Here is a 23283-nt window from a genome sequence, read left to right as displayed (position 1 = left end):
TACACATAGACAATAAAATTTGTGAGATTTTTTTTAGTTTGATGCTGCTGCATAGTTTATAACAAGAACGAAAACATATTTGCAAAATATAGAATTGTAAATATTGCTACGAACTAAAATGATCACTAAAAATGAATGCAAAACAGATTCACCAAAAAAAACAACACTGTGATTATTCTGTTTTGAGGTTCAATCAACTTTGAAAAAATTATGAAAATTGGATATTTGTGGAACAAAGAGGCTCAAAAGTTTGGCTGAAATTGTTTCTGACCCTAAGGTACATTTATCTTTATTGTATCACTAAATCAGAAGTCAATTAAAGAATGATCTTTAAAATATCTTTCAGGGAACTCTCAGATTAACTGAATAAACTTTTTTTTCTTACAGTAAAATGAGAAAGAGCTAGATTTAAGTCTTCTTGAAAAAGATTACGAGCCTAGCTGTTTGATAAAGATTTACTGCTTACATTAATCGCTTGATTGCTGGAGAATTTTCTTGTAATTATGCTATAAGTGCGGAGCAAACTGCTTATATTGAAAAATAATAGAAACATCTATTCTCAATATGCGCATTTGCTTTAATTTTTACACGAAAGGTAAATTTTAACAAAGCAAATATTGTTAAGCTCACTCACTACAAGATGAATTTTCTACACAAATTTCATAAATTCCTTTTACATATAGCGCAAATTAAGTTGCATGGTTGAATTCCGTTTACAGTAATAATTTTTCATACTTCCTGAGGTATTTTTGGGTTGCTAGCCATTCTTTCCCTTTTTCAACAATAAAGCTTGAAGTAAATTGTAGTCTATGTAATGTGAAAATTAAGCAACAAACGTGATCACACTCCTATGCATTTTTGACTCAACACAAGAGAAGAGCTCTTCGTCAGACTCAAATTGTAAAGAAACTAAATATTAAAATGTTTTAGACGCCCGTATATGCTCCATATAATGTTTTCATCAAATTTAATCAATCTTTCCGATCAAACGCTTCTGAGGAAACGAACGCTTTCAAGTTCTTTCATCTGAGGACATTGTATTCATAAAAGTAGAGCTTTTTCAGCATGGCTTCAATGCCATCACCTATCATTGTCAATGGAAGCGCCAAAACCGGCACTTTGCAATGACAGACTAAATTATTTAAATGTAAAATATGTCAGGAAGTATGCAAATATTTTCAAGCTAAGAGAATCGAATGTGCTAGAGACCAATGAATAAAAAAGGAGCAAAATTTGTTTGAAACCGCTTGAGCATGAAACTTCATCAGAAACAGGCATGTTAAAATTCAGCCATTACACTATTTTTTTCGTGAACCCTTTGAAAACCTCTCGTGAACCCCCAGGGGTTCGCGAACCACTGGTTGGGAATCGCTGCCGTTAATCTCGTTTCAATGAGAGATTCTTTTGATTTCGAATTAGTTGAACTTGTCTTTTTCTTCATTGATAGTCGATAATTATATGAGACTTATTATGTAATAATACACATGTTCGAAACTCCTTTTTCTGTGTTTCCTTAATGAAATACACACGCTCTTAACGGTTTACGATTCTCGAACAGGCATAAAAAGAACAAATTTAGCTTGTTTGTTCCTTAAAGCTTTCTCCCCAGTATTGTACTGTTAGAGATTTTAATGTGTTGGCAAGAATTATTACATTCCACTACTCCCCTGTTTGTTCCTCATACCCTCTCGTTGGTTTTATTCACTCTCCTGTACATACAATTGGGCTTTTTATGATTTACAGAGGGAATCTAAAATGTGATTTGTGACAAAAGCAGTGCTAACCGTATGCAGATCTCTTGCCTCTAGTTAATAGTTCTTTGTTGGAAAATGTGTTGTGTTAGTCTCGTCTTTGTTTTGAGTCGGCTGTAAAACTTTTATGGCAATTTCATTACCCAGAAGCATCCCATGTATTCGTTTCCAGCCCTAAAAAACGAATGATAAGTTTTGAAATCTTTGAATCATTTCAATGTATTTTGTCTACGTTATTCATCTATGTAAATTGTTCCGATTTATTTTCTGACAACATATTGGATGAACTGTTTGTTTGCCTTAGGATTCCTCTCTACTTCATCTGTTTACGCTATTGCTTTCGAAATTGGAAGTATTTACCGGGAGCATTGTTTGGAAATGTTGCATCAACTTCTATTTCGTTTTCACAGAGGCATTGAAATTGAAAACTTCCTGTTCGAAATGTTTTATTTGGTTTGGGTGTCATTGTATTTTTGAGCTTTATAAAATTACTAGAAAATCGCCTGTCAAGGTACGACAAGTGAAAATTGCTTCTACACTTGAACGAAGCAATTGCCTGTTTCATAATATTTTTTATAGTTGAAATTTTAACCCTAACTAAAGTAGATAGCTTTAATGGTTGACCTCTCTTTCACACCATCATTAAGTCTCGTTTTGTGCTCAAAATTCCCACAAAAATGTTCTCCTTGCTTTGTTCCAAAAATCAAGTTTTTACCCTCGTTTACTTATATGCAGTGGCGCAGCGAAGGGGGGGGGGGGGGGGGGGAATACCCCTCAGAGCCATTGGCTTTAACACAAATACAAATTCTAATACACTAGTTTATGCATATGAAAGGGCTGTTTTGATTTTAAAAAACCCTTTAGAAGGTTTTTTGATCAAAAAATCCCTTTCAAAAGTCATTTTTGATTAAAAAAAAAAAACCTCCAGAAGGTATTTTTGATTAAAAAAAAAAAAAAACTCCCTCCAAGAAGTATTTTTCACGAAAAAAAACGCCTCTAGAAGGTTATTTTGAAAAGGAATTCATTTTACCTGCAGTTTCAATTTAAAATTCTAATTGCGCCTTTTCGACTGTATTGTTATGAATCACGTTGTTCAGGACAAATACTGAATTTGATTTTCCTTTCGTTACGCTTTCCAAAAAAAAAAAAAAAATCTTTTCATGATCGGAAACCAGATCCGCATGGTTCCAGTCATCCTACGTTTTAATTTCGTTTTGCATGCCTATGGTTTTTTTTTTTATTCCCTTTCTTTTTTTTCTGACCTTGACATAAAAATACTTAAATTAACATGAGAACGTTTAAAAAAGCACTTCCACTCTAATGGATGTAAAAGCCATTTTGACAGCTGGAAATTTGCGTTATCTTTGGAAAGATAAAATATTTATTGTTCTTCATTTTTATTTCTATCATGATCCATTATAGAAAGTTTTTTTAACAAGCTATTTGATGTTACTTTAGTACAAATGTTTGGTTGAAAGATTTATGGGTCCTGTTTTGAAAATTTCATATTATCATGTTTTCAAATTGACCACGTTCACTATTTTACTACCCTTTAAACAGTTTTTTTTTTTTAAATTAACTAGCCAACATCCATGGTTCTTGATTGCTGAAAGTTTGGACCAACAAATACGCAAATTGGTGAAAACGTAAACTTGATGAAATGCAAATATTCATCGAATCTACTTAATTGGAGCTATTTTCTTTGTCATTCATAAGGCTTGCCAGACGAGTCGGACAGGGAGCCGTCGGACCGGGCCTTGCCAGACGAACCGGGCAGTCCCGGTTTTCAGCCTAAGTCCAGTGTCCCTGCCGGTTTACTTCAGGTCCCGGAAAAAAGATAAATTTGATTTGATGATCAAAAAAGTCTAAAAATAATTATTTATGAAGGGGTATTTTGAATAATTACTTTGTCATTTGAAACAACGACTTGTAAAATTAATATCGAATCAGCTTGTGAGGATTTTTACATCATACAAACTAAACAAGACTTTCTAGAAAAAGTCACAACGAATGAAAAATACATGTAAATATTGTTCCAATTTTTTATTCCTCATTCAAAGTATTTCCTCTTGCTAAAGTACCTGAAAAATATTTACATGTCAAAAAGAATATTTAAATTTATCTGCTTGTGTCATTTATTATTATCCCTGGTTTAGGCTCGTACTTAGTATTTATTTATAGCATTGAGAATAAACTACCCTCTAAAACACACTAAAAACCAGCCTGGGGTGTGTTCCTTCAAAGGTGTTTGTGATCCGAAAATTCCAAAAAAATTTGGGCTGTCAACATTTTGAAGCTGAAAATTATTAATAAATAAATAAATGTTGATTTTCAATAATTTTTTGTCTGCATATTTGAAAACTTTTTACGGGTTTGGGGGAGGGGGCAATAAATTTTACTTGAGCCCACTATCACCCCTGGTTCACTTTTGAATATTCAAGACGGGGGGGGGGGGGGGATTTCGGTTTGAACATTTCAGAAATCTGGCAAGCCTATCATAATCTCATGTCTCTCAAATTAGGGGAAAAGGTGTGGAGTTTAAAATTTTGTTTTATGGATCCAAAGCAGTCGAGTACACCAAAATAATTTCAAACAACATTTTATATGCTTGAAATGAAATTGAAGATAATCTTAAGATTCTACAATCAATATTTTTACATTGCAGTCTCTGTTTCCCGAATATTTGCGAGAAAAACTGAAACATTTAGCTCAGAGTTCTGAAAAATTAGTAATTTGGTAGATCCTTTGTACGCGGAAGACATAATAACTTGTAATGTAAACGGTTAAAAATATTTGAAATTGTTTTAAGTGAATTTGTTGAAGTGGTTTGATTTGAAAGTAATTTTTATTTGTATAAAATGCCCTTTTGCACAAGAATTTTATATTAATTAATTTTCAAGTTTTGCTTGTGAAACTTTTGTTCATTACATAATGCGAAACATTTCAAAACATAAAACTGTTGTTACAACAGCAATATATTGCTGTTGTACTACTAATGAATGGGGAAAATTATACTTTTTGTACATTTGTTTCAGAAATGAAGAGCATTGGAATTTTCTTGAAATCAGTGTTTATTATTTTGAGTTGCTTGAAACTATTGACTAATGTCTTTGAAAATGCATGCAAAAAAGAACAAAATCTTTTCTTTTGGTTCACATCGCAGTCTTGTTTATGTTAAAGTAAAACAAATACATCATTTACAATTGCAAATGCAATTGGTTTTTTATTTTTACATTATTTTTTCGTTAATGTGAAACTGAACGGGTTGAAATGTAACAAAAATAAGGAAAGAACGTTTTGCTATGTTTCCTTTGTTTAACAATTGACTGACATCTAAATGCTATCTCTTCCGTTTTGGCAATTATTGAGTAGTTTCTAGATTGACATGATGGAACAATATAATATCTCGCATTAAATGTTATTTAAAGCAATAAATAAAACTAAGAGTTAATATTCTGTTACTCTAAAACTATTGGATGGAATAAATGACAAAAATATACACGAACAGTTTCTGTTCTTACGCAATGAAAACTTTTATTTTTTAAAAGACTTTTGAATGTTTTATATTATAGTAGAGGAATGTGAGGCAAAGTGAAATAATTAAGATGACTGAGCTTTTTCGAAATAAACTAATTGGAAATTTGTTTTGAAAATTGCTGTACATAGAGTAAGAGCATTACATTTTATTCTAAAGCTTGCATTTTATTTTTTCCTCACTAGAATAGACTACAGGGGCTACTACATAGTTAAAATATTACCAGATAGGTGGTGCTAAAATCGGAGTAAATATTTCACCTATCATTTTGTCCCACATTCCTTTACCTCCTTTAAAGGACACCTCTAATTAAGAAGCTTTTTTTTTTTTTTTTTTTTTTTGGGATCTCGGTTATGTCTTAGGAGTTATGTTTTGAAGTCAAAAAATATATTTCAAACTGAGTTTTAAATTTTAACTGCATTTACACATACATACGATGTTTCCCTAAAATATTTTAAATTTGTTTTACTTTTGCGTATCGTATTATATTTTAAATTCATTTGATAAAAAGCAAAATATTTCCCCCAAAAGCCTTATAAAATCATAGAAACAAAACCCAAAAGCAGGGTTTTTGGGGACCATGTTTCTCAACTGACTGCTGGTAAATTACTTTTAACCTGCATAGCATTGACATTTTCTTTTCAGCATATTGAATTGAAAACTACACTGCGAGAGGCAGCAAAAGTCACAATAAAAGAGTTAGCTAACTTCTGGAAAAAAGCCAGAATTCCAATGCGTAATCTACACCCTGGCCTCAGCAGGAATTGGAAAAATTATTTGAAAAAGCAAACCGTGGAAAAATAGCAAAAATCGTAACACATCAGGCCAAAAAATCAAAATGAATGCACTATTCACTTTGAAGTTATGTAATTCGTTTGATAATGTCCATGCAAATATCTATTTGAACTGATAAAAATAGTTGAAGATAGAGAGTATTTCAATTAGGATTCGTGATTTTTTTTGATTAAAAATAAATAAATAAATAAATAAAGTCGGATTTTTTTAAATGTTTAAAAATGTGTAGATATTAATTACTTTACATTTATAAACATATTATGTTTCATACAATAGATGAATCCATTCAACTTACTTTTAAAATTAAGATAAGTTCTCTAACTATTCAATAATATTTTAAAATTTATAAATACGTCATAATGCTTGGATAAGATGATTTTTTTTATGCTTTGCTTAAAGATGAAGTTTCCATTATGATGTACGTTTTTAGTGTAAAATAATATGTTGAACAATTACTTTTCTGAACTATATTAGTCATGGTGTATAAGAAAAAGTCCAAAATTTTTATTTTGTTCTAAACTAGCATTTTGGAGCAAAAGCAATATAGAGTAAAAATCAGTTGCACACACATAAAGAGGGATCTATGTAGTTTTGCCTCTTGAAGTTAAGATAGTATAATGCAGTGTAGTTAAATTTAGAGCAATAAATTCTAAAAATGCAAAATTAATTTATAAAAGTAAAATCAACTGATTTTAATTAATGATTTTGTTAAAAAATCACTTAACTCAATTCAATTGAGTTAAAACAATGATTAAAAAAAATCAAGATTTAAATCAAGCAGATTTAAATTTTATTACTTATATTGTTACTTATATGTTTAAACTACTTATATGTTTAAAGCTTTAACTTTAATTTTTGAAAATAAAGTATATTTGCTTCCTGTGTTGCCTCTGTTTACATAATCAGAGTGCATTTGAAAATTTGGTTAATAGTTTCAATAGCAAAAAATTTCTCGATTGTGATTTTTAATTAATGAACAATGGAATACCATAGAAAAAGACTTTTCTGATGGTTGAAAAAATAACTTAAGGGCCATTCAACGAAAAAGTCAACCCTTTGTCCCGCATGTGACGGTTCATATATTTCTTAAAAAGTAATAATTTTAAAGGGTAATGAAGAAATAATTTGTTAAAGAAATCACTCTTTGTAATTTGTTTAGCAGAAAAAAATTAATATTTTAAAGTATGATTTTTATTGAAATATATGAGGCGTCACGTGCGGGACAAAATGACTGTTCCGTGGAAGTCCCTTAATAGTTTCAGTTCATAATGGGGTCGTTTCCAAAATTTTAAAAGTATTTTTTTCTGAAAGAGCATGTTTAAAAACATAGGATCAGACCATTTTTTAAATAATTTATTTAAGTTTAATATTTAAAAAAAAAAAAAATACTTAAATCGGTGCGCTTTCATTGTTTACGTTTCTGTCGTGTGACATCACAAATGATGAAATGCCATTTAGTATTGCTATTCAGAAAGCAAAATATTTAATTCGCATCTTTACTCACGTGTATTGGCAACGATATGGTTGATAGCAAGCGTAGAGCGCAATATTTAATTCGCTTCTTGATTATCATAACTTGGAAACGTGGTAGAAATCACGTTCACGTCATCATTTGTGACGTCATCAAGACCACGCCTTATTTTCAAAATCGGACATTTAAAAAAATTAATTAAAAAATAACTGTTGGGAAAATGAAAACATTTTCTGGGTCCAGGTTATTTTTTTTAAATTCATTCTATCAATTTAAGTGACTAAAAGTTGTACTTCTGACTGAAGGAAACAACCTCATTATCCTCAGATTAGAATTATGTAGTAACTTCTTGATAAAACAAAGTTAAGGTAATAAAACAACAGAAAAAGCAAAGTATGTCCGTTTTATGTTTTCGTTTATCTTTCCACCTGTCAATTCATCAATTATATCTATTTGCGTATTTATTTATGTACGTACATAAAAGCAATATTTGCCACTCTGATCTCTTTTCTTCTTTTCTTTCAATCTCCCTATCCCTTTAATTGCATAGTATGCAAAGGTACCCTTCCCCTTTAAAAGCAAGGGCGCACCCCACTCCCCTGAATACCACAAAGACCGCTCCCAAAAGTGAGGCTTCCCCCCAAAACCCCTCAAAACCCCCCGTCCGAAAAATTTCAATAGCGTAATCTGCGCCATGACCTCCCCCCGCCAGGTGAGGCACCCTTATTTTTGACAGCTGAAAAGAAATACCAAAAAATATGGTATTTTAAAATTTTAATTTTTTGTGTTTTTTGTGAATTGTTTTAATACTTGTAAATGTTTTATAAAATGTAAATACAGGTTTTTTGAATTCAAATTTTGGTGTTCGCGGCAAATGTCCTAGCTGGTGCGAAAATCCGCCTCTATATGTGTAGGTACACACACATAGAATAAAGTCCCCCCCCCCCCTCCCCGAATCTCCTGAAAAAAGATGTACATTCGGAGTTTGGGAAATTTCAGTGTGAAACAAAAAGAAAGATTGTAAGTCATTTCTAGGTTCGATTTCGTAATGAATGAATATTTTGTTTCTCACTTTACATTTTGCGTGTCATCATGATTAATATCTGATTCAATAAATGAGTAACTTTTTTCTTTTACACATTTTTTTTTTTTTTTTTTTGCTTCTCTATTACATTCTGGGAAGCTCCTTTCCGGCAGCACGTGTGCGTCGCAACCAATCATAGGCCACTTTCAATTTCGCGTTCTCAAGTTCTCTCTTTCCCGTTTTTCTCTTTCTTAGTTGAAAGGCCGTTGTTCGCGGTCATAATTAAAATGTAATCTTCTGGAGTTCAGTTTTCTGTTGTTTAGGACGGTTCAAGAATAATTTCGTAAGTGTACTTTATGTTTTTGTGAATGAATCTGTTTTCGAATAATGTGCAAAAATCGTTTTTGTGCGGGGTTTCGCAAGTTTGGAAATAGGGGAAATTTCTGATTTAGTTTTATTTTATTTTATTTTTTGAAAGTCAATAATCGTCTGTCCTATGTCTGAAAGATTACTTAAATGAAAAATTTTGGTATTCTGTGTATCAGTTTTCATTTTTATGTATGCCAATTTGTTGTTCTTTAGGCTAATGATAAAATGTTAAAACAAATGCGTGTGTGTTTGCGATTGCAAAATAATTGCGCCTTTTTTTTAAATTTTAATTAGTGTGTTCTAAAATTTTTTTATTGATCAGAATTAAAAAATAAACACATAAAAATTATTAAAAATTAAAATAAGAGAAAGAAGAAAATAAAAAAGGTTGTTATTTTTTTTCACTGAAAAATCAATAGCTTACATAACGGGTTCCCAAACTTTTCTAAGTCCTCGCACTCTATGAACAGTTTAAATTTTATCATGGCACCCAATCATACATCTTGATTATATATCTTTATTTACGTCAATCTAAATATATGCATACATTTATTTATCTATTTGCATATAAATAGAGCTGTATATATACGCATGTAGAGATAAGTAACTAGTTAACTCTTTGTTTCTTTGTATGATTTCAAGGGAAAAAAAAACAGGAATTATGCAAGAACAAGGCTTTTAATTATTGTTTAATGAAGTAAGGACTTTTAGTTGCATCTCGGGTTTTCTTTTAGTTAAAGTAATGTATAAGAAACCAGATGAGGTTTTGATGAATAACAATCACAATGTTTTGTTTAATTAACAACAGAGATTTGATGTCATGTACCCTTCGCGGCACCCCTCACCTAACCCTACGGCACTCCAGGGTGTGCACCCACTTTGGGAACTCCTGGCTTACACTTTGTATTTACGTGACCAGCTTTCCTTCTTCCTCTCTTTATCAATGTTTTCAAACGTATTTGTTTTATTTATTGTTTTATTGGCAGTTGTGATCTTTGTTAAAATAAGGTGCTTTTAGTGTAAATTTTTCCAGAGAGTGACAGTATTTTAGTGTACGACGAAAACGTACATATTCTGTCTATAGTTGGGCAAACCGAATCTGGCAGCGTCGTAACGCAATAATTAGGATCTATGTAGTCTTCACAATAATGCTCTTAAGTTAGGTTGGCCCCGACTATATGCTTCTGTCACTATTTGTTACATTAGTAAATTCAATTTTTATTAGGAGTTTTAAAAATAACTGAAATAGAGCACGAAAGTTTTGCGCTTTATCATCGTGTTTTGTAGTTACAGAGAACCGTCGCGTCATTTCTATGCTTTTCCGTTTTCTTCTCACGTCTAAAGCTCTAAGACGTGAGCTTTATTTTCGGAACAACAGCACTTTTGTTTTCCTCTCAATTTTTATTGTTAAGAGAAGTAAAAAACCTTGCTATTAATGGACTTTAATTTAATTTATTTTCAGATGCCTAACTTAGTCAAAATATTTTGTACCTTTTTTTTTTTTTAAATTATTTATCTTGCAAGATTCATTACGAAATTTATTAATATCCTGAAAGGAATTATAAGCAAGGCATCACACAAAAATTTGAATTCGCCTCAGCATTTTAAAATTCCCATTTCAAGAACTGTTTCAATGATAAAAAAAAGAAAGATTGTTTTAAATTTCTCTCAAATTTTCCATCGTTTTTAAAACTGAGAAAAAAGTTCGTAAGATGTGTGTATGTGCTTTCCCAGCTGCCCTAGCGTTTAAACATTAGCAATTAAACATTGAATACTCTCCTTGATTTTGACATAGCAAATGATGGAACAGCTCCTCGAAAGTAATATTACTAAAAAAAAACCGCAATCAGTTAAGAAGAGCTTTTTCCTCTAACAACAAAGAAACGTTTAGTTTCGTTGGCAAATTAGAACTGCATGCATAATTAAAATATTCGATGTCTTTGTCGTTAGTTACGACGCTATACGTTTGTAATTTTTTTTAAAGAAAAAGATGAAACATTCGGTGTGCATCAAAACATTGCTTTTTCTTATAAAATAACCCTTTGAAGCAGTAACAGAATTTGACAACGTATTTTAAGCAACATCAGAAAAAATAAGTAATTAATAATATCAGGGATACCCACCAAGAGAGAGAGAAAGAGAGGGGAGGGAGGTTATGACGCTGTCTGAGCAATTTTGCTTTTTTGGAAAGGTGTTGTGTTAGGGTACATTTTTCGTTTCTTTTAGAGGGGGGGGGGTGTCTTGTTCTTAGAAGACTCTATAGTTTTTTCGGGAGTACGCCATCGCTCTTAGGGGCGGGGGGGGGGGGTTGTGCCCTTGCTGCAGTTAATCAGATAAGCCCTTTATTTCAAAACTTTTCGCTGGGGGGAGGTGGCACATTGTATCGAAAAAACAACAGAATATGAGCCCATTTTTATGAAAGTAAGGGAATGTGGGGCAAAGTGAAATATAGTAATAAAACTTGCATTGAAACATATTTAAAAATTTTTGGCAGCAAAATTGGGCATAAAAAAAATAAATAAATAAAATAAAATAAAACAATTGAAAATGTTAACTTTTTTTTCCTTTAATGGGGCAAAGTGAAAAATTAAATATTTTTCGGATAAAATATTTTTTTATTCGACTGTGATAAATATTTTTCAACAAAATGAGCAAATAGAAAGATAATTTAATAAATGGAAAGATAATGAGACAATTAACTAAGTTTATTTTATTAATTAATACATGAGGAAAAATAGAGTGAATAAAATAGTGAATGAGTAAGAAAATAAGTGAAAAAATGAGTTAAGTGAATTATTAAATGAAAGAATGTAAATAAATTAGTTAATAAATGAATACATAAGTGATTTAGTAAATGATTGAATGAATGAACGAAATGAACTATAGACTATTACACTTTGCCTTTGACTCATTGTGAAAAATATTAAAAATACATGTAAGCTAAATATTACCTAAATAAATACTGCACTGCATATTAGATCCCAATTAATAGTTAAAATGTTAATAACAAGAACTTTATCAAATCAATAATATCAAAATATTTTTTGACTTACAACAAAATATGTAGTGGCCACTTTAAGGTTACTTATATACTTTGAAGAAAGAAATTAACAATAATAATTTGATTAATACATTGGTACTTATCATATTGAATTAATTTTATTTATCAGTTATTTGAATTTAAAATAAGTAATGTAAATTCTTCTGATGGTAGAATGTCAGATAGGCACTTCTGAAATTTTTTAGATTTTGGGAGTGGTTACTACTGGACCAAATTTGAGGTGTGGGGAAAAAATGGATAAAAAATTGAACAAATTGAAATTCTGGCATTTTTAGAAAATAGGACGATTAAGGAAGAGTTGGGCTATAATACTCTCATTGAGTTTTAAGAGAAGTAATTAATATTGTCGACCCACAGTTTAAAAATATACGTCACTGTGACCATTGCTAGTGCTTTTTAAACCTTGAAGTGGCCACTACTGCTGTATTTACCTTATTTTTATTTTCAGAGGTAATTTTTTCTTGATTGAAATAGATTACACATGTTATTACATAGTTAAAAGATTACTAGGTAAGTGGCACTAAAAGCTTAGTAAATATTTCACCATTTCACTTTGGCTCATATTCCCCTACATTAGTTCTTAAAGTTAGGGGATCAATTTCTCTTATCTGAATCTTCTAAATGATGAGTTTGCAAGCAGGTTAAATAGGAAAAAAAGAATTTTAAATCGAAATTTCTTTTCTTTATTAATGTAGATGAAGCAATCTCTGTGCCCCAAAGAATTTGCAAATTCGGGTTGCCTTATGTTTCAGCGAGCTTTACTGAAAAACGTCTGTTCTATTTTATTTTCTCAATTTTATTCATCTCTGAAAAATTGCATAATGCCACCTTTTCCGAATGTTTGCGGTTTTCTGGGTAAATACTCTGCCAAGGATTTTTTTTATTTCTTTTGGCAGATGCAGGAGTAAGTTTGTGGCAGCATAAAAACTAGTTCTGTAACTGTTGCGGTTAAAACTATTCCTCGAAAAAAAAAAAGTCCTTAATTTTCTATGTTTTAACAGAAAGAGGTATGAAAACGATGGTGATTTTTTCTTTGTAGATATGCTTTCAAAAAAGCATTTTTTTTTTCACTTTTATAATGCGTAATTTCGTTTTTATTTACTTAAACACTTCAAAAATGTTGATACTCAGTAAGAAAACATAAAATCTGCCAAAAAATGGTCGGTTAAAATTGTAAGATGACAAAACCGCATTTTTCTCTATAAAATCAGATCCTGTTACAGTAGTATACGAAGATATCTCAAAAATAGTAAACAAACGGCTACGATGACCATTATTTTACCTCTGAAATACATTGCAGCAAAATCATGATAATATTCTGCTTACGGTATGGCTTCGATAAAACGAAGTCTGACCTTAAATGTGCTTAGATCTTCTTTGGGAGTTTACTGAAAGAGGTAGTGTTATTCGCAGGGATTGGGTTTTAATACCATCGCAATGCTATTGCGAAGTTAACTCAAGCCAACTCAACTCAGCATCAATATGCCTATCCCCTTTCAATGAACTTCCCAAGAAGTAGTAAACAGCCTCAAGATCAAGCTTCATTTTAGGCAAGCCTTTGTATATGTTACAAAGGAATTTCGTCATCCTTATTTTTTTTTTTTTAAATTCTTGCCAGGTATTTTTTTTTTCCTTCGGTGCTGCGTGTTATAAAATTTTAGTTGTCTTGACACCAAGTGCATTAAATTATTGAATTTATTTGCGTAAGTCTCACTTATATTTTACCCTTTCAATGCATCTCTCGTTGTACGTCTATTTCAACAAGTCCTGACTAATGGTTTATGAAAAATCATTGTAATTTAACTTTCATTTGTATGTTGCTGATTTAGGCATGTCTCCGCCAATTATGCGTTGGTAAAATTTTTACAATGCTACAATTTTTTTCTCCTCTCCTTTTCAAAACCTCTATTTTTCAAAAAGTATTTTGTACAAAACTATGTTGTACAAAAAAGCTGTAAAGCGTGAACATTTGAATGAAATTGAACAAGTTATTTTAAACGCCTGGGGAAAAAACTTCGTCTTTGAAATTCTTTTTTTAAAAAATCCTAAAAGGGGGTGAGCGTGAATTTTATTTTGTTTCAATTTTATTTCTGTTGATATCGTTTATGAATACAGGATAAATTAATTGAAAGGAATTTGTTCTTTGCCTAAATTTTGATCTGAAATAAGGTTTATTTACACACCCATCTCAGTAATGCGTCTTTTTTTTTTTATTGCGCCGATGTATACGTGAATGAGTACTTTAATTCATTGTGAATTGTCATAAATCAAGATGAATTACTGAAATTAATCCAATGCTTTTATTCATTTCATTTCGACTAAGTGAGAAACTATTTGCTGTTGGAAAAAAGCTATAGTTTTTGTTTGCGTATCCTTAACCAATCGTGTAGAGTTTGTTTATTTATTTTTTGGCTTCTGAATATATTTACTTACATAGATGATTAAAAAAAAATGTAATCGGACGAACTATTGAATCTATTAGAAAATATGAAATGATAGGGGTTGGCAGCAAAATTTCTGTTGTTGGGATAACATGCATAAAAAAGGGTAGGAAAAACCTTTAATAATTTTAATTCTACATATTATCCACTGGCTGCCATGCATACATGCTTCCATTTCTTTTAAAGTATGAAAAAATATATAATTTATTTTACACATTATCTACCGGATTCTACTGATTTTTAGTAAAATAAGTTCCTCTGGTACCGCCGCGCCGGCTGAAGTTCGAACTAATCAAAAGTAATACATTGACGTTAGGTGAAGTTAAATAAAATGCAAATATATGGTCCACAACAGGTATTGTGTAAATCAACATACAAAACTGCAATATGGGGTCTACAATCTTTTTTTTTTTTTTTTTTTGTTCAGCCAATGAAATGTTACTCCTTAAAACGAGCTGATTAATAAAGTTAAAAATAATGTTAATCTATTGCTTGAAAAGAATCAGTGAATCAATTAGTTCGTTTTTTTACATAAATGTTGATAAATAATTTCGTCAGTACTTGTTAATAAAAATTTTGGAGCACCTTTTGTTTCTTTTTTAAGGATATTTAAAATCTTCAGACGGGGTGGAGGGGGAGGGGGGCTAAGTTCTGAAAAGTCTTTAAAGTTTAAAGAATCTTGATTTATTTGTTCATTTTCTTTCAAGATTTTATTCCTCAGTACAAGGGGGAGCTATTAATTCAAGTATTAAAAGTATATTGATACAACAGGTATTGATGCAAGATGGGTTAATTTAAACAAGGTCTAAAAGGTCAATTTGTATATGTGTGAAATGTGAATAACTTATCAATGTAATGTTTTCTGAATTATATTCATGACATGTTGAGATGTAAAACCTTTTATTTCTTCTTAATAAATCTTAAACTCATGCAATTTTTTAAAACTTTATTTTACTTTTTCAAACCTTTCTGTTAAAACTTTTCAAGTTTAAACAGCTAATCAATTCCAGAAAAGTTTTTTCTTTAAAATTTTTATCAACCAAATTAAAAAAATCTCACATCTTTATAGCAGCATCTCCCCCCGCCCTCCTCCTTTCTCTCTGCCTTTTTTTGCTGTAACAATAAGAAACTGCTTATAAATATGTTTTTAAAGGTTTTTATTTTCCTTTTTAGCTTTGAATGAAAGAAATATACTAAAGGTATTTTAAAATTTAAATGCTAGAGTTGTTTGTATCATAAAAATACGATAAATATTTGCAACAAATACTATGAAACAACTAAATTAAGATTCTAGTTAGGTATGTACAGTAAAACCTGTAAAGTTGACCACCCTTATAAGTTGACCGATATTTTGAGGCACAGAATTAGATCTTATCATATAATTTAACCTTTATAAGTTGACCACCTGCTTAAGTTGACCAGACCACTTAAGTAGTGCACGGCAAGTGGTCAACTTACACAGGTTTCATTGTATTATGATTAATCGTGCATTTACCAAAAGTAGTTTTTGCACACTTTGTTTAAATGACAATACGCTACCTAATTTGGTTTTAAAAGTTATTTGTGTACTTTTTTGCTAAAAATGTTTTGTATTTGCTTCAAACTGTGTAGTGAGTGATCTGGTACAAAATTAAAGATTATGTTACAAAAGCGTCAGTTTACCTACTACAGAACTGATCATTCTGAAACAAAACTGTGTTTTTACTAATACAAAACTGCTTCTTCTGATACAAAATTCGCATTTTTGCTGATTAAAAAGCTGATACAGAAATTAATTTTTGATTTTCCACTCCTAAACATTCTAAATTTTGTTTCATTAAAATCAAGAAGTAAAACAACACATTTGTGCTGAAAACAAATAACTATGAACAATGTTAATGAAGCACAAACATCGCAAATTAATGCTTATTTATTTATTTAAGGGTTTTTTAAAGGGTTTTTGTAACCCTGAAGCACGTGCATTTCAATAATTTGTGCTTCATTAAAGTTGTTATTATCTATTTAAATGTGAGTGCTTTAGAAAATACATATTAGATGTTAGTACGTTAGAAAATGTCAGATTTTAGTACTTATTATAACATTAAAGGTGGAAAAACGAGAGTGACGATAGTGGATAATATTTTAAAGTATTACTGGGTATGTCTTTGTATTGGAAATTTACATCTTCATTATGTTTAGTGTCGTTATAATTTTTGAAGTTGTTTTTTCTCTCTTATAGTGAATTTCAAAATGGATAGAAGAAGATCCAGCGATACCAGAAATAGCAAATTTCGAAGAAAATCAAGTGCTGCAAAAGTAAGTCGCTGTAGTTCCTTTTTTTACAAAAAAAAAAAAAAAGAAGTATTATATTCGCAAAAAAATTTTCACTCAAAAATCGACCTTAATTCCCATTTTACTCATTCCCGAATGAATATTGAGTTTTTTTTTCCGACTCGACCACACGTGGATAAGTGCCTAAGAACAAATAGACATGCGAAATATCCATAATGACGATTCCCGAGTTAACTACAACAAATTTTCTCCTGACGTCTGTATGTACGTATGTATATATGTGCGTATGTATGTCGCGTAAGGTGTTTGTAAAGGGGTGTTTGCTCCTTTTTGGGTGTAAATCATTGTTAATTTCGATGTAAACTCAAGTGGGGTTATAACTTGGCGGACACTTGGCAATATATCGCCAGTATTTTGGTCGCCAAGTTTTGTCCCCAACTTGGCCACAAACTTGGCGTTTTTTTTTTTTTTTTTTAATATCTATTTCAATTTGGCTACTGTTGGTGATATTTAGAGAGTAAACTATTGAATCACATTAAAATTGCCAGTAATGGGGAGATGACATTAAATTGGAGTGAAAGGAAGTCGTGTGATGCATTTTACAAACACTCATTCAAACCTTTCTGGTCAGCTTAGGGACACTTTAATTTTTTTTAGCATATGTATTTGAATTAAAAAAAAAAGAAAAAACTAGAAGGCAGTGTGGTAAGAGAAAATTTTTTTGCCTGTCTATTTTACAAAAGCAAGTTGGCAATATGCTACACAGCTTGTTGTATCATTTAATAATTCTGAAGTTACTGTTTGGAAGCTGATTTTGCAGTTGTTGAAAGTGTTCTTCCTACATTGTAATATTCGATGCAGAAATCTTGTGTGACGATATAAAGTACATAGGGAGAGTTTTTAAACATTTATAAATTTTATTTTTGCTTTAAAGTTGTCCTACTTTTATTAAAATAATTTATGATGCATCCCATTTTTGACATGTCTCAAAAAAGTTACCCTAAACGGCCGGATACTTGTGAAACAGGGTAATAATTCATTTTAAATGGATTTAATAATTATAATTGTTTTCTTAATTTTTGATAATTTACTCCAGTTTAGGAGTAGTATTTCTTACTTTTTATGGCAAAAAAATACAAATGAAACTATTAAAATATGCTTGCGTCAGGTTAAAATAGAAAAAATGTGGTTCAAAGTTATCCTATTTGATCATATTTACATTTTCATGCCGCGAATAGTTATATAATTATAGTAATAGATTCTTTCGCTCGTCAGAATATGCTCAATTTTTCTTAATGATAGAAATTTTCTCTAGGAATTTCATGAAAAGATCTTAAATTTTTTTGAGTTGAAAATATTAAAGTTCAATTCCACTGCGTGGGAAAAAAGAAACTTGCTGATTTTCACGTAAAATGACCCCTTGAATCTAAACATAACCACCGATTTTTATGTAAAATGACCCCTTGAATTCAAACATAACCAGTTTCCCCCCATCACCCACCACTTTATCGGGACAGCTCCCCCCCCCCCTTTTACTTCTTTTTACAAAAAAAAAGGAAATATTATATTCGCGAAAAAAATTTCACTCAAAAATCAACCTTAATTTTCGTTTTGCTCACCACTGAATGAATTTTGAGTGTTTTTTTTTTTCGACTCGACCACACGTGGATAAGTGCCTAAAAACGTATAGACACGCGAAATAACCATTTTGACGATTCCCGAGTTAATTGTAAGGAGTTTTCTTGTGATGTCTGTATGTGCATATGTATGTATGTGCGTATGTATGTCGCATAACTCAAGAACGCAATGTCCTAGAAAGTTGAAATTCGGTATGTAGACTCCTAGTGGGGTTTAGTTGTGCACCTCTCCTTTTAGTTGCATTCGGGTGTTTCTAAAGGGGTCTTTTGCCCCCTTTTAGGGGAAAATCATTGTTAATTTCGATGTAAACTCAAGTGGTGTTATAATTTGGCGGACACTTGGCGATATATCGCCATCCTTTTGGTCGCCAAGTTTTGTTGCCAACTTAGCGACAAATTTGGCGATTTTTTTAATTTTTAAATCTGGTTTCAATTTGACCACTGTTGGTGATATTTAGAGGGTAAACAACTGAATCACATTAAAACTACCAATAATGGGAAAATGACATTAAATTGGAGTAAAAGGAAGTCATGTGATGCACACATCAGCTCGTTTTTCTCCGTTTCAGACAGTTTCAGAGCCATTATTTTAATTTGGATCGGAAATTAGCATTATATTCACCGTTAGCATTCTTCTGAAGGGTTAGAGAGGCGGAAAGTTGAAAAACATAAACATTTGTTGCAGGAAAGTGTATTTAGGGGGCTATTCCATTCTAAAAAAAATTGTAAAACCATCAAAAACAATCTTTTTTTCCAACTTTTTCGGTGTAAAACCATAGAATCTCTCCTATGAGCCTCATGTCAAGAAAAATGTTCACCTCTCTAATAGCTAACAATAATAATAATAATATGGAAGTGTCATATGTTGCATACCAGTCATATCGCAGATTTTCAGTATAGAAACTTCCTATATGATTTACACTTATTTCAGCTACATTCCCAGAAGAAAATAAGATCAAAAATGAAATTAAATATGCTTATAATATAGCATTGACGTTTATTTTTTATTTCTGTAAACGGTCATCTTAATCACTTTTTAGTAATATCAAAAAGTTTTTCAGTTTGCTATTTTTTGCCTTATGTCTCTTTTCTGTGCAGAAATGGTTCCTAAACACTTTGGTAAAATTTTAATTGTAATTTCTTGCACTGTTTCATTAACTTTCTCTGAGCTCTATTTACCATAAAAAGATTCAATCATATTGATTTAATAAATGAAAGTATGAAATTAATTTAAAAGAAATTGACATGATTTTGAAGAGAAAAACCTTTGGAGAATTTATAATTTTTTTTTTTTTTTGTAAAGGTCATTGTTTTACTTGAAATGAAAAACTGCTTTTTCCAATGAGTTTTTTTTTTTTTTTTTTCTAAATTTCAGCCCTCAATTAGAGATCAGTGGAAAGATGAAGATGATCTCGATGAAGAAATGGAGGAAATTTTCAACCCAACATCTGATCACTTCTCCATTGCGGAGTTGACAGGAGAAGGGAAAGTAGAACCTCCACACTATGATGAAAACGACTATGAATGTAAGTTCACTGTGGCATTTTTTGTTGCATGATTTTGTGATGCCAAATGTCTTCCCTTCCCTTTTTTCCCCTCCACTGGGGTGGCCAAATTATTATACTCAAACAAACTTTTCTGTATTTTTATTGAAGTTAGATAGTTTTATTGTTTGAACACATTTTACAGTTGATTTTAAAGTTTATTCTGGCAACACTTTACTTTTCTTTTTTTAAAAATATGTTGAATGTGATAGACGTCAGTGTCAATGTCCGTTAAAATTTCAATTAACAAAGCTTCTTCTTGCGAGTGTGATTTTTGGAAATAAATAACTATTTTATATATAATACTAGGTAACTGAAGTAGCCATATGATGTATTGAAAGCATGCCACGGCGCATCTAAACCGTGATAGCAGCAAAAGGCTGAGTTAGTAAATATTTAATAATTTTTTTTAAACCCATTTCTAGTATCTATCAGAAGGTACTTTATGTTTAATATGTTTAATCCATATTTTAAATAAACTTTAAAATGTTTTCAAATAATAAAATTGTAACAGCAATAAAAATACAGAAAAGTTTGAGTATAAAAATTTGGCCACCCTCTGTACCAATGCTTTCTTAATGCACAGATTTTTCTTGTTCTAAGAGAAAATGAGCCATTCTTTGTTTTTACTTTGAATATTATTTTCACTGTAGACACCTGAAGTATGTCATATGATCATCAGTTGTAATATAATTCAAATATTTTATGTATATACCTTCATATTCAAATGAACATCAACTTCAAAATTTCTCCCAGTTTACCAATTTTCATATGGTTTAATTTTAATTGTTGTTTTACAATTAAGTTGAGAGAAATCTGCCTTATACAATTTCAACATCATTCATTATTTTTTGCCACTAAATCATCTCCTTTCTTCAAACTTAAAAATTATTTTTAGACTTGATCTTTTTTTGTCATTCTTTTTCTTTCCTTTTTTAAAAAATATAATGGCAAAATGAAACATTTTTTGTTAATAGTTTTTTTTTTTAACAAGAAGAAAAACACTAAATGTTGTAGAACATTATAATTTTCTCTGAAACTGAACTAAAATTGTGTTCTGTAAGTTTTCTATATCAATCAGTAATGGTTTAATGCATGATGTTCAATGCATCAGGCTTCTATTCACATATTCATAATGGTACTTGTTACATGAAGTTGTTCATTTTTTCTGTTTTTTTTTTCCAGTGCATAGAAGAGGAAGTTTTCAATATCACCAACCATTGCATAGGTTGTATCATCATAAGCACAGGAAATCACACAAAACCGAGCGTGATGAAAACCGTCCAATGAGGAGTGTTGTTGAAGAATCAAGCCCTCTAGTAGTAGAAGGAGATGATTCTGCCAAAGAAGAATCTCAAAATCATCAGAGTTTATCACCATCTAAAGTAGAGTATTCAGTATAATTTTACATGTGAATTTAATAAAAATGATCAGTTGTTAGAAATGTTATTAGTTTGGCATTAACTTTGACAAAAATATCCAACTGAATCAAATTGATTAAGCATCATTATTACTTTTTTAATTATGGGAAGAAGTCTGGAACAATTAAATTTTGTGTGAATGAATCATAAAATGAAGAAAATTGAGTGTAGTACTTTAAATTTAATGTGAAATTAAGCTTGTTACTTTTCTTTTATATTAAATTTTTAAGTTTTTGTTTTATTATTTTCTATAGGTTCTCAACAATCAAGATGACAGAGTTCAGTTTTATGTGGGAAGTTCAACTTCCCTGGAAACTTCAACAGCTCCTTCAATTAACGGCTCTGCTGATAAAATGGCACTGAAGTCTGCACTTCGAGGACCATTGAAGCAAGTTGGAGGTTCAGCTGTTGGTTTAAGGTGTGGCGTTAGCTATGAATTCTTAACATGGGTGACTGAAGCTGCAATAACATTTGCCTGAAAAAACTAATTTTTTTATTAATTTATTTGTTTTTTGAAATATTACTAATATTTTACAAATAAATTGCCTACATTGACAAACATGTGGTAAAGTAAGGAAAAAAAAAGATAAAAGCAGCTGCTAATGTACTCCTAGTGCTCCGTTTTTTTTTTTTAAATATAAATTTTATACTTTCTTGCTTTGAGGTAGTGAGTTGAAGAATAAAACTTCCATTTTCGTTATTGTTTAGCAAAATGCCTTCACAATTTTTTTTTTTAAAAAGGTAAACATTTGAAAAAAGTATTTTTTCAAATGTTATATCACCTTAAAGAAGGATTTCTTTTTAAATTAATGAATCATTTTTTCTTTTTATTTTATCTAATTCAAAAGTGTGTGAACAGTTATTGTTTTTAAGGCAACTTAATTCATTGAAATTTTAGTTTTTTATATATATTTTTTTTTAGAACTTTGTTTTAAACATATCTGCATAAAATCTCAAAACGAAATATAAAAACATAAACTGGTGCATAAAAAATTAATTTTTTGTACCTTTTTTATCTAATAAAAGATATAATTTTAGTCTCTGGGATGTTTTTCATGTTTAATTTTAAAAAAAAGTATTTTATTATACAAATATTATTCTGAAAACTTTCTCATTAAAGATTTAAAGTCTATAGATTTGAATTTGTCTTAAGTTCACACAAGCGTTAGATTTTCTCTTTTGTTATGCAGCGTCTGTCAGTGAAGAAAACCATCTTACCTTCCAGCCCATCTCAAGCTTTGCCCATCAGCGAGAAGATACCAGAGGAACATGAATTACAACCTTGTTTCACTGATACAGCTTTGGCCCAACCCATTGAGGAAGGTTTGTCTTTGGGTATTGCATCTCTGGATTCGTCAAAGTCAAGTCAAGCCAAAGTCAAGTTTATGCTTGGTAATTGTTTATAGCTTTCTTTTCTTGTTTAAACATTTTTTTTTTCAATCTTGCCTTTTAATGCGGTACATAGTAATAATATTGCAATTATAACATTGTTGAACTGTTCTAGGATTTTTTTAATTTCTGTTTTGATTATGACAGATTTTTTTTTTCAATGATCACTTCTGAAATAAAACTACCAGTTAGCCCTTTTTAAATAAATTTTAACTTATCATGGATTCATCATTAGATTCAATGCAAAACAATTTATGAATGATGATAGCCTTTAAAATGAAATGAAATGTGGTTTTAAGGACGATTTATGATTTTCAAACCAAGCAAAATGTGCTTTTATGATTTCTATTAGTATTTAATGAGAAAATAGAACATACGTTCAGGAATTCTAACAGAAAACTGAGTATTTGCTTGCATATGCTGATGTGAGAGAAGTTATATATGGTTTAGCAAAACGACTGAAATGTAAGGAGGAAATTTAGTAGATGATGATTGGGATATAATGGGGCATTTGGAACAAATTTTTCCTCTTTTTTTTTTGGATTTTTTTCTTTTTTTTTTGAATTGAGTGTGT

The 23283-nt window shown here is 30.6% G+C and overlaps 1 protein-coding gene across 1 annotated transcript in view; it reads left to right on the top strand.

The window, feature by feature from the left end:
• Positions 1 to 16676: 16676 nt before the first annotated feature.
• LOC129216519 (band 3 anion transport protein-like) overlaps positions 16677 to 23283 on the top strand; it is a 61076-nt gene continuing 54469 nt past the window's right edge. The window contains exons 1-5 of the mRNA XM_054850734.1: positions 16677 to 16742; positions 19731 to 19881; positions 21085 to 21284; positions 21575 to 21769; positions 22511 to 22712. Coding sequence (XP_054706709.1) covers positions 16677 to 16742; positions 19731 to 19881; positions 21085 to 21284; positions 21575 to 21769; positions 22511 to 22712 — 814 coding nt within the window. The remainder of the gene's footprint in view (positions 16743 to 19730; positions 19882 to 21084; positions 21285 to 21574; positions 21770 to 22510; positions 22713 to 23283) is intronic.

Source organism: Uloborus diversus, chromosome 2 (assembly GCF_026930045.1).
Source record: "Uloborus diversus isolate 005 chromosome 2, Udiv.v.3.1, whole genome shotgun sequence".
In the NCBI taxonomy this organism is placed as follows: domain Eukaryota; kingdom Metazoa; phylum Arthropoda; class Arachnida; order Araneae; family Uloboridae; genus Uloborus; species Uloborus diversus.
The sequence above is the reverse complement of the archived record's forward strand: the minus strand, read 5'-3'. Positions and strand labels throughout refer to the sequence as shown.